This window comes from Thunnus maccoyii, chromosome 5, assembly GCF_910596095.1.
Source record: "Thunnus maccoyii chromosome 5, fThuMac1.1, whole genome shotgun sequence".
Taxonomy (NCBI): Eukaryota; Metazoa; Chordata; class Actinopteri; order Scombriformes; family Scombridae; genus Thunnus; species Thunnus maccoyii.
Genome location: NC_056537.1, coordinates 3,274,522 through 3,290,686, shown reverse-complemented (window position 1 = coordinate 3,290,686; position 16,165 = coordinate 3,274,522). Strand labels below are relative to the sequence as shown.

General features: G+C 37.9%; 1 protein-coding gene across 6 annotated transcripts; it reads left to right on the top strand.

Annotated features, from left to right (window-relative positions):
- The first annotated feature begins 623 nt into the window (after nt 1–623).
- On the top strand, nt 624–14,912 carry tnnt3a (troponin T type 3a (skeletal, fast)). Of its 6 annotated transcripts, none has more exons than XM_042412365.1 (14): nt 624–720; nt 2,683–2,723; nt 3,017–3,030; nt 3,647–3,655; nt 4,149–4,331; nt 7,404–7,422; nt 7,569–7,614; nt 7,708–7,824; nt 8,236–8,313; nt 8,805–8,918; nt 9,113–9,225; nt 9,323–9,413; nt 10,705–10,745; nt 14,538–14,912. In XM_042412365.1, the coding sequence occupies exons 2-14, from the start codon at nt 2,704–2,706 to the stop codon at nt 14,572–14,574; spliced, it is 882 nt and encodes a 293-aa protein (XP_042268299.1). In that variant the 5' UTR covers nt 624–720; nt 2,683–2,703; the 3' UTR covers nt 14,575–14,912. The 6 variants fall into 6 exon arrangements, with proteins under 6 accessions (XP_042268299.1, XP_042268298.1, XP_042268300.1 ...); XM_042412364.1 differs by having other exon boundaries at nt 3,644–3,655; XM_042412366.1 differs by lacking the exon at nt 3,647–3,655.
- Nucleotides 14,913–16,165: the final 1,253 nt, after the last annotated feature.

The following is a 16,165-nucleotide window of genomic DNA, read 5'->3' as shown; positions in this document are numbered from 1 at the left end:
CTTTAGATTTCTGCTGTTTACTCAACTTTGTATGAAGTTAACTGATCAATAAAAACTATTCATGGCATTATTTTTGAAAGCATCCTCACTTTACTTTTAGTCCCTAAAACCTTTGCACAATAATGTATATCCAGTGATTTTGATTTCCAGTGATAATGATTCTGCCCTTTTGGTTGATTCTTGTAAACCAAAGAGTCAAAGAAAACAAGTTCAAATACCCCAAAGCAAACAATGACAACATGTTGGATTTACAGCTGGTACAGACAAATTATTCAGGTTCTCGTTCTCCTTTGACCATACTGTACATTATATTTATGTGTCCCAGACTTTTATAAGAGGTTGAGGGACACCTGCCCTGCCTTCCTGACGTCCAACTCTCCTCTCGCTCTCTGATGAAATTTGCTTGCCTAATGCAGCTTCCCCAGAATAGCAACCCGGGGGCGTCTTGGCTACCCCCTTCTCCAAACTTGAGCCTCCCACCTTAGCACTCGACCCTTCCATCTCCTTATTGAGTGCCAGCAGAGGGAGGGGGGAGCTGAAGACGTGGACCCTGCCCCACCGCCAGCCTGGCCTTGCCTCCAGGCCAGCTCCTCAGCCAATGGGGACGCCGAGCGGATCGAGTGTCACTATAACAGAAGGACATAATCAGCGCGGTAAGTTTGCAGAATCTGAGAGCCAGTCTCGGCCAGCAGGGAGCTCACTTCTTTCAGCTTTTCTGAGGTAAGGAAGCAGGGGAGAGAGTGAGAGTGTGAGTGGAGGAGAGGAAGCTCAAGTGCAATGTCCCCAAACATCACCCAAACTGAGGACAGCTAAGTCCATATGTGTTAAAATCACTGCCAACAACTAGCAGAGGCTGCTGAGGTCAGGGGTGATCAAATAATGGACTGATAGCAGATCCCTTTGAGGCTTAGAGAGTGTGATGTTTTTGTGTTTGAGCTCAGCAGTGATGAAACGTAGTTTGAATTGGTGTTTGAGTGAAGTGATTTTTGGCACCTTGCTGTATCTCTATTGGATTCTTTTCTGGAGTTTGAAGCCATGTAAAACCTTCAACTGAGGTTAAAATAAAAAACTTTCAAAGGTTTAAAAGTTCTGAGATTCTTGCAGGACAGCTCCTGTGATCTTAAAGGAATTTGTTGTTGTTTTTGTGCCGGTTTGGTCTGAGTCCAGGGACCCAGTAGAGTTTCATACCTCAGGGATTTACAGAAGGCTTAAAGCCTTTGAAGCAGCTTTCCGCTTCAGAAGACAGAAGGTGATACTAATAAGTTATGTAACATCATGTGAACGGCGGCGATGCATCCAGTTGTTGTTGTTTAGGGTCAGGAACAATGAATATTTCTTCAAATTTCTGGCTTATAGATTTTTTTGGCTTGTTATTTATAGGTGTAAGTGTTTTCTGTTGATGTATATTAGTTAAGCTGTAAATGGACATGGCATGTGTGTACATTAAAGCTCTCATAACTTGAGGATAATCGCTTTAACATCTTGAACAGGAGCCAAGAACCTCCAGACTGGATGTAAAATAATCTAAATGTGGAGTGTTCTTCCTGACTACCAATATCACATCTTGGTGTAAACACACTGAAAACCAATTTGAGTTTGGAATTTACAAGATTCAAAGAACACATAGCCCAGCATTAGACCTGTAACCTTCATGGCTCCCTTTCAGGGTTTATTTTAATTCTTGAGCAAAGTGGCCTCTGTCAGCAGGGAGCCACAGGAAGATGATTGAAGGAACCATGTGAAAGCGAGACGGCCAGATAAGGAAATGAAGGTGGAATTATGGGTAGTGGTCCAGGGAAAGGAACCCAATCTTCAACATTGGGTCCACTGAAACCGGATCTGGGACCTGTGCAGCTGTCTGATGGAAATAGTTGTGATGTCGGAGCGCCTTCATGGTGGCCTCACGCTAATGAGACTAATGTGCAACTAATCCGCCATCTAATCACAGATAGATTCAATTATGAATAAATTCAGGTCATGTGTGTTTATCATTGCAGGGTTTTGATCAGATATGTCATCCAGTCTGGAATTTTACAACTGAATTCCTCTGCTGGGAATGTTTTTAGATGTGACAGAATTTTGTAGAAGCTGTAAAGAGCTGATGCTATGTGTTTCTAAAGATAAAAAAGTCTTTAACACCTAAGATGCCAAATGGATGCAGAGTGATCGAAGAGGGCAGGAGGTTGACCTTTACCATGACCCCTGCAGACAGGATTCTTTTTTTTCTCCTCCACCCGCAACATTAATCTCCTCCCTCAGCAGTTGAAAACAGACCATTGGCATAAATCTATGTTTGGCTCCCTTCTCACTTAACAGAGAAGCAGATTCAGGACTTGGATTCGGATTTCAGACCAAAGTCTAATTATAAACTGAAGATGTTTAAAAACTGCAAAGAAATTGGAAATGTTTCTATTTTAACATCCCTGTAAAAAAAAAAAAAAAAAAACATTTAAAAGGATGAGGAACTAAATCTTTTGACATTAATCTACATTAAGAATTTTTTTAGTTTTTAGGTGTGAGGGTCAAAAATGTGTAGACCAGCAGGGTGGGGTTTGTTCAGGGCGGGGTTAGGGTTAGATATTTAAGACATCTGCAACTTAATCCTGAGCTATAAATACAGCAGGCCTCTCGGTCCGTCCTCACAGACACACTTTAAGTTCATTTTTTCTCTGTTGCTTCCAGGTTGCAAAGTCCACTGTCATCATGTCTGACACAGAAGAACAGTAAGTCAATTCCCATTCTCTTTCACAAATGTAAAACTTTTAACCTTTTGGTTAGCACTATGGCAAAATAATCTTAATTTAAGGTCCACTTAATTTTTGTATGTCAAGAGATTTCACCTGCATCTCTATATTGATCTCTATGTGCTATGCAGTTGAAAGCACTGGAAAAGGGACCCTGAGTTAAGATTATTTTGTCAAACTATTGTCCCCACAGTCAAGTATGAACTATAACACTTGATTTTGATGAGTTGTTGTAATCCTAAATCATAATTTCTTTCCATTCTGTCTTTCAGTGATCATGTCGAGGGTAAGTCACATTATTTTCCCCCAATAAAAAAAAATAAAATCTCCAAAAATTAGATCCAGATACAATCCGGAGGTCCATGCTAAATCCCAATAGTTATTCTAAATCTTGCCTAACTGATTTTCCCTCCCTTATACAGAGTTAGATCTACTGGGCAGATTTGTATGTTTGCAGATTTGGCTTGACTCCTCCAGCTGTGCAACAATGCTGTCTGTCTTAAGCAAATCTGCGCATACAATGTCCTCCTGCTGTTGCATAGTTGCAGATAGCAGTGTCACATATGCTGTGTGAAATCAAATCTTGCAAAATATAAATTACACAAGCCTGCACTGTCCTGTTGGCAATGAATCCTGTAGCTCTGCATGACCATCTGCAGCCGCACAGTCCTCCTGAGCTGAACACACTTTTAGATAAAAGGAACAGTGTCTTTCATGAAGTTTAAACCCACTTTGAGGTCCCGTCTGCAAGCTCTGATCAGCCCAGGTGGACTGTGTTGTTTATGCTTAGCATGGATCCCTAGTGTACCCACATTTTGCATTTGTATTCTACCAAAAATGGGTACAAAGGGGATCTTTTGGTAACGTTCTTCTGCTCCTTTCTTTCTCGGAAAAACAAGAAGAACACGACGGTAAGACGCAGCCTGTAGACTCCACAGTCTCACGTCATTGATACTAATTTGTCAGTCACTTTTGAAGTCGTGTGTTCTTACCTCCACATATACTTTTTGTGGCATGCGGGTTAATACTAACGCGATCGGAGATAAATGAAAAGACACAGGTTAAAAGAAATAGATTGCGTCAGGATAGAGTCTGTCTCTTTATGTCTTCGACCACAACGAGTTGCAGTGCAAGTATATCCAGGAATCAGTCACATTTCATCCATCAATGACTGACCATCAATGACTGACCTTTTCCCTCCTGTAACTGCTTGTTGTCTCACCTGCTTCAGCGCAATCCGGTGGCAGTTCCCCCAAACTGCCTCGTCATGAACCTCCTCATACCTCACATCTCGCCTTTCATCTACTCACCACCTCCCCCTCTTTCCCTTTTCCCTTTCTCCTGCTTCCATTAACCCTATCACCGCCCTTCCTCTCCCCTGGATACTCGCTGCATGTTGTGTAGCCGTAGAAGAGGAGGTAGTAGAGGAAGTAGAGGTGGCTCCTGAGACGGCCCATGAGCCAGAGCCAGAGCCAGAACCAGAACCAGAGCCAGAGCCAGAACCAGTGGTAGAGCCAGAGCCAGAGCCAGAACCTGAGCCTGAGCCTGAGGCTGAGCCTGAGCCTGAGCCTGAGGCTGAGCCTGAAGGTATGTGGCATGGAGGGGGGAAGGGGGTATTCTATCATCCTTTCCCAGGCAACAGGTGCAGTCCACCGGCTACAGCCAGCTCAACCCTGTCTCCTAGAAATTATGTTCATATGCTACTAAACTGCAACAGCAAATACGTTTTGCAAGAAACGTAATGCTGGCTGAATTACCTTTTCTCTCAACATAATGAGAATTTTCAATGAATGTATTTGGCAAGTTGCAATAATGTTGATACTGGACATATGAGTGAAATATTCATAGACAACGTACCTAGTTCTTTTTTTACCCATCCAAATATCCGATCTTGCAGTATAACATCCATGAGTAGAAACTGCAGTGAAAGATGAGAGCCATGTGTAAATGTAGCTTCATTCAGTCGAAGAAACATTACCTGTAAACAAAATTCAGGCAGCGATTACGTTTGTCAAAGCAACGTAACTGGGGAAACAATTTAGTTGTATATGAACATAATTTCTAGAAGACAGGGTTGGCCAGCAAGACAGATCCCACTAATCCTTATCTGCACACATGTTCACCATGTCTGCTAATGCTAATGCTACCTTCCTTTCACCTCTAGACAAAATCAAAGTTATACATATATAAACATATGTTGAGATGATCTTACCCAAAGCAGTTCTCAGTTAAAGTATGACTCATATTTAAAGGTCTATATTTTTGTCCTGCACAGTTCTGCCACACATCTAGGTTAGCATCTGTACTGTTAGCTTTATGTTCTCAAAATAGCATTCTTTCTAAAAAGTTTAAATATGTTTTGGTTGGAGGGGTAATCAAAATTCTGTTAATTGGCAGCTATAACTGTAGTAGACTATAAAAATCATCTCCGTATTACTTATGTAGATGCATCTGTCCATTGCTTATGCTAACACGTTAGCATACAATATGATACAGTAAACATTCAGAGACTATTAGTACCCTTAAGTACAGTATAAATATAAACCTTAAAGAAATCCAAATTTCATATAACTTTAATTCTGGGAATTGCAGATTCACAACTTCTGAGAATAAACATCTTTCAAAACTTTAGCGTCCTAGCTAACATGACTAACTTTTTATGTGAAGAAGACAAATTAGACAAATTATATTCAGACTGTCACAAGAAAAGGAACTTTCTGTCAATTTTATGTCCTTGAGTAAACCTAGGAAACCTGCAAATACATCAAAGTATACAGAGAATGCCAGTTAATAATTAGCAACTTAGACTACCATACTGTATGGTAATGTTCACGGAGGAATTCACGGAGGACAAAGCTATATACTACAAATACAGAGAATATTTTTAAAGTGATTATTTTAGAGTTTAAATCCTAAAAAAGGGTGAAAAGAAGGTACTCATACTACTGTATCACATGTACTCTAAGTACTTGTGTTTGGCATAGCCTACATGGTTGCTTTTTCATTCATCAGATTAAATACATATTATATCTTGAGCTGCTTCTTTTAAGGGAATAACATTTACTGCCTAGCATGATAATAAATGTTAATTTGATAAAAAGAAGAGAAAGATGGTGTGCCTTAGATTTCATCTTTTTTAATATTTACTTAATATTGTCCCATCTTATATTACTGTCATGTACTCTTGGTAAAGTCCTCCAAGTTGGTGTTGCATTCACATGCTATTTTTTTTTTATCAAAAATTTGATTTAATGCCAAACCCAAACCTGTGTAAAGCTTGACATGTAATTCTAAATACACTGTAATTTTCTGCCATGATGATGAAGTTAAAAAACTTCATCATCATTGTATCATTTTTGTATAATTTTTCTTAAATATCAAATGGCATGTGAATGCAGGATTAAAGTTTAAAGGGATCATATTTTTTTGAGCTGTTGAAACTTTGTTGAGCTGTTTCAACAAAGACTTAATGCACGAAATTGTAAATTCTCAAATACTAGCCAATTACATTATTTACCTCAACCTAATGTTAAAATACGATTAGGCGAGTGGTATCATGTGACTGTTAGTACTGTGAAAATGTATTAGCAATTATTTGAGAATTTACAGTAATTAAATATTCCTTTTCATCTCTGAGTGAGTTGATAGAGATGCTGACACTGCAGCTGATTGACTCTCTGCCATAGTGTCGTAGTTTTAATGTGTTTAGTAGTTTGGATGTATAGTTGCTGCTCCAGCCTGCTAATGCTGTTGTTGTCTATTCTGCTTTTGTTTTTCGATGCGTGCTGCATGCAGAGGCCGCTGAAGAGGAAGGTATGTTGATTTAAAAACTTCTGACAAATCTGAAATCTGTCATTCTGGCTTTGGAAGGACCACAGTGTCCAGGTCTGACGTCTGCACCCGGGGAACGCCTGCAATTCACAAAATGTCTGTCCAAATTTTACTATCAAAGTCCAGGAGCGCTGCTCAATTGGCACTGAAAGTTCAATTAGAGAAAATTCAATTAAAAAACACACACAATTTTAAATTTTAATAAGGATTTTAAACTGCTAGTGGAGAAAAAGGGTGAAAGAATATGAAATGCTAACACGTGCTTCACTGCGCAGCGACCCCACTGTTACTCTCTTGCTATGCCACTCGCCGTCTGCATGGCATGAAGCCGCCAGAATATGGGCTACAAGAATAGAAAGAAATGGAGGAATACGCCTTTGTCTTGCTTGTAGAAAATCGTTTTTGGGTCAAGCCAAAAAACACAAGACACATATTGTAGATACGATACATTAAAATCACAACTTTTAGCAACTTTTCACACAGATGAAAGAAGCGACACACTTAGGCTTGATGAGAAATATTTGTGATTGTACCCCATTGTTGAGATTTTCTGCAACTGTACTCACAGCAAGATGGTTCGCTGATCAGAAAACCTGAAACGTGAAATCAGTTTTTCAATGTGATGTTTTCTTTTGTTTGTTTTCCTGTTGTTCTAACCCTAACTTTAAAAAAAGTGAACAAGACTACAACTTTAATTGATAAATGTGTCATACATAGCTTAAAATCATGCATTTGATTCCATGTAAATGCCTGAGAGAAATGAAATAATCTGTTTTGTTTCTAACCCGATGACATGTACTTGTCCCCTCTTCATCTCTTAACCTGCAGAGGAGAAGCCAAAGTTCAAGTAAGTTTCTTTCTCTTGTAACCTGACTTCAAATGATTCCTGTAGATATTTCGATCTGAGCTATGTGGCTGAAAAAAAAGAAAACATAAAAACCATTTTAATCAGTGGTGCGCAAGTGCACTTAAGACCAAAACACTCTCTTGTAGGCCCACTGCTCCAAAGATCCCAGATGGTGAGAAAGTGGACTTTGACGTAAGTAGACCTGAAGTGATGACATGAAGGATTTCTCTTCACGTCGAGTGTTTCTGAATGACTGAGCGTTGTCGCTGTACTTCTGCCCTGCAGGACATCCAGAAGAAGCGTCAGAACAAAGATCTGATTGAGCTGCAGGCCCTCATCGATGCTCACTTTGAGCACAGGAAGAAGGAGGAGGAGGAGCTGATTGCGCTCAAGGAGAGAATTGTGAGTTTTAAGCCAATCACATCACAACGGGAGAGAAAACTCCCCTTTAACATTTCATACAGATATTGGTAGTCAAGAAGATATGGATTCATAATGGGTCACTAAAGTTGTGAACCAGGACTGGGTTGCACCAGCTAATTGTAAATCCATCACTGAGTTTGTGTGTAAAGTCGTTTGTAAGTCCTAAAAACTTAGTACAGTGTAGTTTTCTATTGTTTCAGGAATTTCTATGAACTTTACAGAACAGCCAAAATGAAAAATGACACTCAGTTATAAAAAACTCATGAAACAGGCTGAATGTTGTCTCCTCATGATGGCCTTTTGGAGGCTGTTTCGTATCACGTAGTCTGCAGTGGGATAAATTATATGAAATATAGTGTGTGTGAAGCTGTGTTTTCTGCCGTCCTGCAGGAGAAGCGTCGTGCTGAGAGGGCTGAGCAACAGAGGATCCGCGCTGAGAAGGAGAAGGAGCGCCAGGCCAGACGTGAGGTCTGTGGTTGTATCTTTATTCATTAATTTAGTTCATCATGAGCTCTTTTTTTAACCATTTAAATATATATCTTTTACAGTAAAACATTTAATTTAAAAATCACCAAAGCTTAAGGTTTAGGGTTCATTCTGTAGTGATAAATGTTTGTTCAATTACTTTTGATTAAATCTGTATAGTTTCTGTATCTACACCCCTCTAATAACTTGTACACCCTGAATATATGCTGCAATTATCGTTTTTATTCTTTTTATACACTGTAACATTGTAAGTCTTATTAAATGAAAATGCTCCATTCTCTATTAAGTCTTTCTTTGTCAGTACTGTTTTCTCCATTAGAACATTTTATAGATTCACCTCAACAGACACTATGATTAACTGTAGCTCATCTTTTCTTTATGAATGTTTCTGTTTTCTGTGTACTGTAACTTTAAGCACTGGAGAGTGGATGGTGGAGGTCTCACTCAGATTTTTTTTTGTGTGTGTGAAACAGGAGGAGAGGCGGGTCAGGGAGGAGGCTGATGCCAAGAAGAAGGCAGAGGAGGAGGCCAAAAAGAAGTCAGCTCTGTCCAGCATGGGCTCCAACTACAGCAGCCACCTGCAGAGAGTCAGTACACACACACACAGGAAAACATGAGCACATGAGGACAGTCTATAGAGACTAACTGCACTAATTTAGAAGCATCTATCTGCCCATCTACTATCTACGTACACAAGTATTAGTTATAGCCGTACTGTCTAAAATAGTAGCTAGTCGTCTGCATATCTGTTAACCTTCGTCTATACAACCACACTTAACAGGCTGACCAGAAGAGAGGAGGAAAGAAAGAGACTGAGAGAGAGAAGAAGAAGAAGATCTTGGCCTCAAGACGCAAGCAGCTCAACATTGACCATCTGAATGAAGAGAAGCTGAAGTACAACTCACACTTTACTTTAATATCTTTCTGATTTTAGACCGTTAATCGTTGTGTTTGGAAGGAAGTTTTACTGATGTTCTTGTGTTTCCTGCAGAGATAAGATCAATGAGCTGTACGACTGGATGTGTCAGCTGGAGTCTGAGAAGTTCGACCACATGGAGAGACTGAAGAGGCAGAAGTATGAGGTGAGAAACAGCGTCTCTGTCGACTTTATCGTAATCATAATGAGCTGCAGTAATGTTTACTGTAGGTTAATAACTGTGTTTACTATCTGATATGTTTGCCAGAGCTTCTCAACCTTTTGGGTCACTTGATATTAAAACCTTTGATTTGAAGGTTTTAAATATATCATAAAAAATGCACATGAAAAGAAATGCAAACTGTATAACTTCAGGGGAATTAGGGCGCTAAAACCCAAATCATGGGTTAGAAAATGTTGAGAAACTCTGGTGAACACCCATGTTCATATTGTTTTATATGAACATAAGTGCAAACACTCTCTGGATTATTAGTTTAATTTATTTTAATGATAACAGGTTCAACTACACTGCTTGCTCTTTCAGCTTTCGCATTACAGATGTTTAGTGAAACACAACATCCTATTATGAGATGAAAATGAGAGTTTATTACTGAGTTTATCTTGCAAATTATAGATATGAATTTAAGTTTTGAGATTCCACCATTTTTAAACTCTTCAGTAAATCTGCCTACTGTATATTTTTAAAAAAAGATGGCTTTAATTTTCTTCTTTTAATAATTTTGCCTTATACCCTCTGGATAGCAAAAACGTTTAAATACGCTATTTTATGTTTGTTTTTATACTTTTTTCTTTTTTTTTTATTAAAGCTAAAAATGAAGGGGTAAACTGAATCATAGTCAAATCAGCTCCAGTTTTTATAAACATTTATCATGTGTATAACATGGAACTTGTCATTGAATTTCTGGTTGTAATGTGTAATTTTTGTAGTTTTATTTCATTTTATCATTATTATTATTTATCATTCTTTGATCAGTTTGCTCTGTATTCAAATCATTATTTTGGCAGTTTTATATAAGTGTGTTTTATTTAGAAAACATTTATATTTCTTTATAGATACAGATACAGAAAAAAAGTTTGGGTTTGGTACTGAAACTGGTGCCGTATCAGGTCTTGTATCAAAAGATACGTAGCCCTAATGTATTAAGTAATCCACAGCTTTGTCGATGGTACGTACTTCTTCACACTGTTCCACACATTTTAAACTAGCATTCAATAGTTTTAACCAAAAAAATTACATAAAACTCCACTGAACATCATAGTAAATTCTGTAAGGTAAAATTACACAAAATTTAGTGGCTAAATAACATAAATCCACACTTTTCTCAAGCTGTACCAGCTTTGTTGTTGTTGGTTTTTGATGCTGGTGTCCTGAGGTGACCGTCCAGCTGAGCCACCTCTGGATTTGAACCCTCGATGTGCTCTTTGATTCTCTCCAGGTTACAACCCTGCGTAAGAGAGTGGAGGAGCTCAGTAAATTGTAAGTAGAGCTGAGCAGGGTGTCTGCCTGCCGGCTTCAGGCTCGCTGCATGTTAGCATGAAGGAAGGTCAGAAGGAGAACCAGGGCGTCACTGCTGGTCGAGCGCAGAGACGACACACCACCAAACAAAGGGAGAACTTAAGAGTTTGTTTCCAAAAGTGACGTCTTTTTATTGACTTTGGAAAAGTTCAGGATACATCTGTAAAATTAATCACGGAGTTAAATTTCCTCTCATCTTTTTTAAAAAGCAATACAGCTTCGATTTTGTGATTTCAGTCATTTTGAATTCATCAGGCTTAACAAGGTTATAATATAAATATTCTATTTTCTAGTCTCTACTTGCTCAGGATCAGAAATTTCATAATGTTTTCAAACAATAATAATAACTGTATTTAACCTTCAAAGTTAAGGAAACTCTGAAGCTGCCACAGTGAAAAACAACAACAATTCTAACAGTATTTCATTAATAAGAGGAATGTTTTTTTTTCTTCTTACTACTGGAAGATATTTGTTAACAAAAATGAGAAACAAAGATATTTTTCTCGCTATAATGAAAACAATTCTGTTATAGTGAGATTTGCTGTGATGAGATACATTTACGATATATTTTATTAAAATGTTGGCAGTTCTGAGCTTCCGCACATTAGTTAATCAGACTTAAATTGAGAGAGGGAAAACTGGAAATTGTGTTTTTATAGCTGTCATTTATTAACATTGTCATTTTGGAATCAAACTCTTCAGTCAAGAGCAGATCAATACATCTACAGGTGGATTTGGGTGACTGTCCGGGTCTCAGTGTTAGTTTTAGCATCACAGAGCCTCGGTCAGGTGTGTGTGCGGTCAAACAGGTAAGTCAGGGCCTGTTGAGGTTTCAGAGTCGAGCTTAACCAAAAACTGTCGTTGTTCTTTTTTTTTTGGGAAACCACGACGGGCGTTTTAACACCGCAATGATCAGATTATTATGATCAACAGGTGTTTAATCAGAGTAACAACGTTTTTTATCTTCCGTAGCAGGAGATAAATATGTGATACTCCTCCCCATTACTGCAGAAACACTGATTCTAGTTAAAAACACTGATCATATGCATGACACCATCTTGGTTTCCCATGATACCTCAGCTTTCAGCTTTCAGCCCACGGAGCCTGTTAAAGGAGAAGCGAAGGGACTTGGTCTTCTCCTCAGAGGTAAACGTGTCCTGGTGCGAGTTAAAAGCTGCTGCTGTGTCATTTTTCAGGTGCTCACGTACAGGAACCGCATTGATGAGTTACAGAAGCAGTAAGTATTGTCGCTGCTGCGTTCGCTGACGCCCAGTAAAACATAACTCCATTTAACTCCCACCTGTCGTCCAGGTGAACCCTTCCCTATGAAAGACATAACTGTCGTAACATTCAGGACAGTTAATGTCAGTTTATGGCAGTTGTTTAGTAGGGATAGACAGATACATCAGTTCAATGTCTTTTTTCTTTTAATGTAAGATGGATATTGGTGAGGCAGTGTTTTTCATGATGGAGATTTTACAGCTTGAAGGGTGTCAGTTGTTAGTTTTCGCTCTTAAATCCAAAATAACGGCCCAAATCTCAACTTCTTAGCTCTAAAATCTCAGGATGAGAACTTTCTCTATACTTATACTATACTTTTGCCACTTAAAAATAGATAAAAAGCCATAAACACACCAAATCCTCACTAACAAACATCTGATACGGTCCAAACTGTCACATCACCTGTTGTCCGAAAATTCAAGACAGCAGCAGTTTGTCATCAAGACTGTTTGGAAATATTTCAGCAGATTGGAGTTTTAGTCATTAAAATATTTTCACAGGCTAATAAGCTAAAAGTTAAAGTCTCCCTCCACTCAAAAATATGTTTTTCACATATGAACATGTTATTTTTAGAGGTCTATGAACAGGATTTGTGACATCACAACTACACACAATTCAACTTACACAAGTGAAATATATTTACATATTCATAGATTCTGTCATTTTTATCGAGGGAGAAGGAGTAGATGCCATTTTAAGCATTTTAATGTGATAATTATACATTTTGTGGAAAAAAAAAGCATATTAGCAACAAATTGTTGTTCCAAATCAGGTAATTTTATATGTCTCAATAAATGTCTGGAGGGGATCTTAAGGCATTTTACTTTGGCTATCTTAAACGTTTAGCAGGCTAGCTAATATAGCTAAAGGCTAATATGGCTAAGTTAATTACAGAAAGATAACTAGCTAACGTTGAAAACTGCCGGTGCTGGTTTTCATACTATTAGCTTTCCGTCTTTTTACCTCCTAAAACTGCAGAAAACTTATTTGACTCTTGAGTAACATCTGTACAACTAAAACTTCAATCTGCTCTTTGTATGTGTGTTATTTTAAAAAAAGTGCAAACGGTTTGCTAAACCAAGCAAACAGATTAATAAACTGTTGGGGAAAAAAAGTATTTGCAGTAGTGCTCAGTTAAAGGCGGTTTATTAATCCGTGTGCACTCGTTTATTGATTTGTGCACACAGATTGCTGAACTGAGCGTACAGTTTATTAATGCGTTAGTTTTTTGTGTTGATGCTCTAATTTCTCTAATGTTTCCATTGTAACACAAAATATTCCATTATTCCATTATAACTGTAAACACACCAGCATCATCCAGTGTCAGTATGCGAGGAGTGTTACCTGGTGTACTCTGAAAAAGGATGGATCCTTTTCAACGGCAGGTCAATATAATGTAATGATAACAACACACATTAGCTACATCAGACTTTTTGAGAATTAAAAGAATTTTAAACTGATAACTGTACGTTTTCTATCATCCTAACATAGTTACAAAAAAGGGAAGATACTCACACCTACAGAGATTATTTAATGCTGAAAAATATAATTATTACACAAAGCGGTGCATCCTTTTTCAGCCTGAAGCTCAGGGTTCCTTCTCTTGATACTGACTCCTTTACTTGACTGTGTGGGAGATCTATTAAAACAGTAGCTGTAAAGATATTCACATCAGACTGGCTTCAGTAATGATGCAGGTAAGTGCTGCATGAGTTTGTCACTGATTGCTGTCTGAAAAGTAAGTCCAGCATGTCAAAGAGACATCTGGAAATGTTGTTTTTCTTCCATTTTGCATGTTGTCTAGCAGTTTTTATGTTGTTTTTCAGATTTTTTTTGGATATAAACAGCCTTACTTCAAAAGACAAAAATTAATTGTGAACATTGTCTCCATTGTTCCATACCTTGTTCCATTAAATACAATACTTTCAGTTACTTTTTAGATTACAAGGAAATGCTACGTTAGCATTAGCTACGTTAGCTACCTGGAGGTTTAGCGCTATAAAAAGCTGTTAGAAGCAACAAGATGGAAAACTGGAGAATTTTAATGCTCTAGTGATCAGATGTTGTGATTTGGCAACAAAAAAAAATATGTGAACAAAAGGTAGAATCAGTGATAATGTGCGCTGCTTTCTGTTCTGTTAGCATTTTGTTAGCAAAAGTCCACAATAAAAAAAAAAGCACATAAACTAAAAGATTTACTTTTGTAAACTCCTCAAACTAAATCTAATTTATTTAACTGAGAGTTTATTTTGACACCTCTTGAAGAAGTAAATTTTTTGAAGAGATTTTGGATGACATGCTAACAAGATGCTAAATATCCACCTCCATTTGTACGTATAGTTTAAATGTTGCCGCTCCCAGACCGGCTGTACAAACTGTGGTATTCTCGCAGCCTTGGTTTAGGGAGGAATCGCTAAAAACCAGCCCAGATTTCTGACCCGTTTTCCTATTTTTTTATGTTTCGTATTACAGCAGCAAGAAGGGAGCCGCCGCCCGCCGCAGAAAGTAAACTGTTTCGCTCCGCTGCTGCTCAGACACCAAACTGCAATCGCCTCAGACACACACCTGATGAAGAAACACACACTGTGGCGAAGGTCGTAGGTCAGAAGAAGCCTTTAACGCTGAGGTTTACCCTGCGGTTACCAAACCATATCCTGATACATGCAACCAGAAGCCTTTAGCTGCTGTTCAATAGGAATAAAAACTACTAAACTCAAGCACCGTCACGCTTCCTCGCCTTGACTGTTTGGTTCTCAGTATTTTTGTAAATAAAGTGTGACTCTCCAAGCCATGACTGTAGATCTGTTGTTATTCAGAAATCAATAAAGTTCAGTATTTTTAAAGTCATTTGTTCAACACTGTTTTCTAACTACAGAGTTGAATTGAACTTGATGTTCACCAGTGGCCAGTTAGTTACCACAAAGTCTCAAAATATCTTTATTTTATTGAAATTTTCTCATCAGTATAAGATATTTTTATATCAATTAATCAATGAATGATTCTATGCAGTGATTGGATCAAGATGTAAAAGGGTGGAAAAGACAAAGGAAAGAAAAACAAGACTAAGAATCTACAGAAGTGCTGCTAACAGCTGATATATAATAAAGGCCAGTGTTTCTATCATGATTGAGTTCATATAAGTGTTAGTCGCTCTCACTTGCACAATATTTGTGTAAATGCAATCACAGTTTGATTCATCACTGTTGCAAAGCTGCAACACAGATCCTCAATATGTTTATTCTCATCAAGCTTTCATAAAACATCTCTGCTTGAATGCAGGGACTCCTCTGGAGCTCCTAAATATTTGCTAAGATAGGAGTGATTTCCTAAGTTAACCTAAGTTACTCAAAGTCCTAAAAGTAGGAACAAAATGCATCACTCTGAGGATGAGTGAGGAGAGATTTCCTGCTCTGAGAAGCTCGACAAATACAGCCACAGAGTCCTTAAACCTAATATAGAATACAAAGAATATTAAATGAAACATCACTAAACATAGACTACTGACTGGCAATAAGTGATTAACATGTAAATATATATTTTAAACTATTCATATGGGCAGGCCACAAGGAAAATATTTAATAGGAGTGATTTCAAGAATCTTAAAATATTGTGGTGACAAGTTTAAAAAAAATCCCCAATAGGAACTTTATACTTCCACTCCACTACATTTCAGAGGGAAATATTGTACTTTCTACTCCACTACATTTATTTGACAGCTTTAGTTACTTTTCAGATGAAGATTTGACACAATGGATAATATAACAAGCTTTTAAAATACAACACATTGTTAAAGATGAAACCAGTGGTTTCCAACCTTTTTGGCTTTTGACGTCTTACAAAAAGCAGTGTGTAGTCGGGGTCACATTTCACATGTCTATGAGTTGTTAACAGCTCCACCAAATAGTGATTTTTCCCTCTAAACTTCTCACATGCTTTCATTTCAATAAATGTTCAAATGATCCAATATTTCAGCAAAAATCAAAGATTAGAGAAAAAGTCCAAAAACTGAAAACAGATTTGTGTATCAGAACTTTGTTTTTTCTTCTTTCCTCTTTCATTAATCATCTCACGACCCCTCAGATTTATCTGCTGAGCCTTTG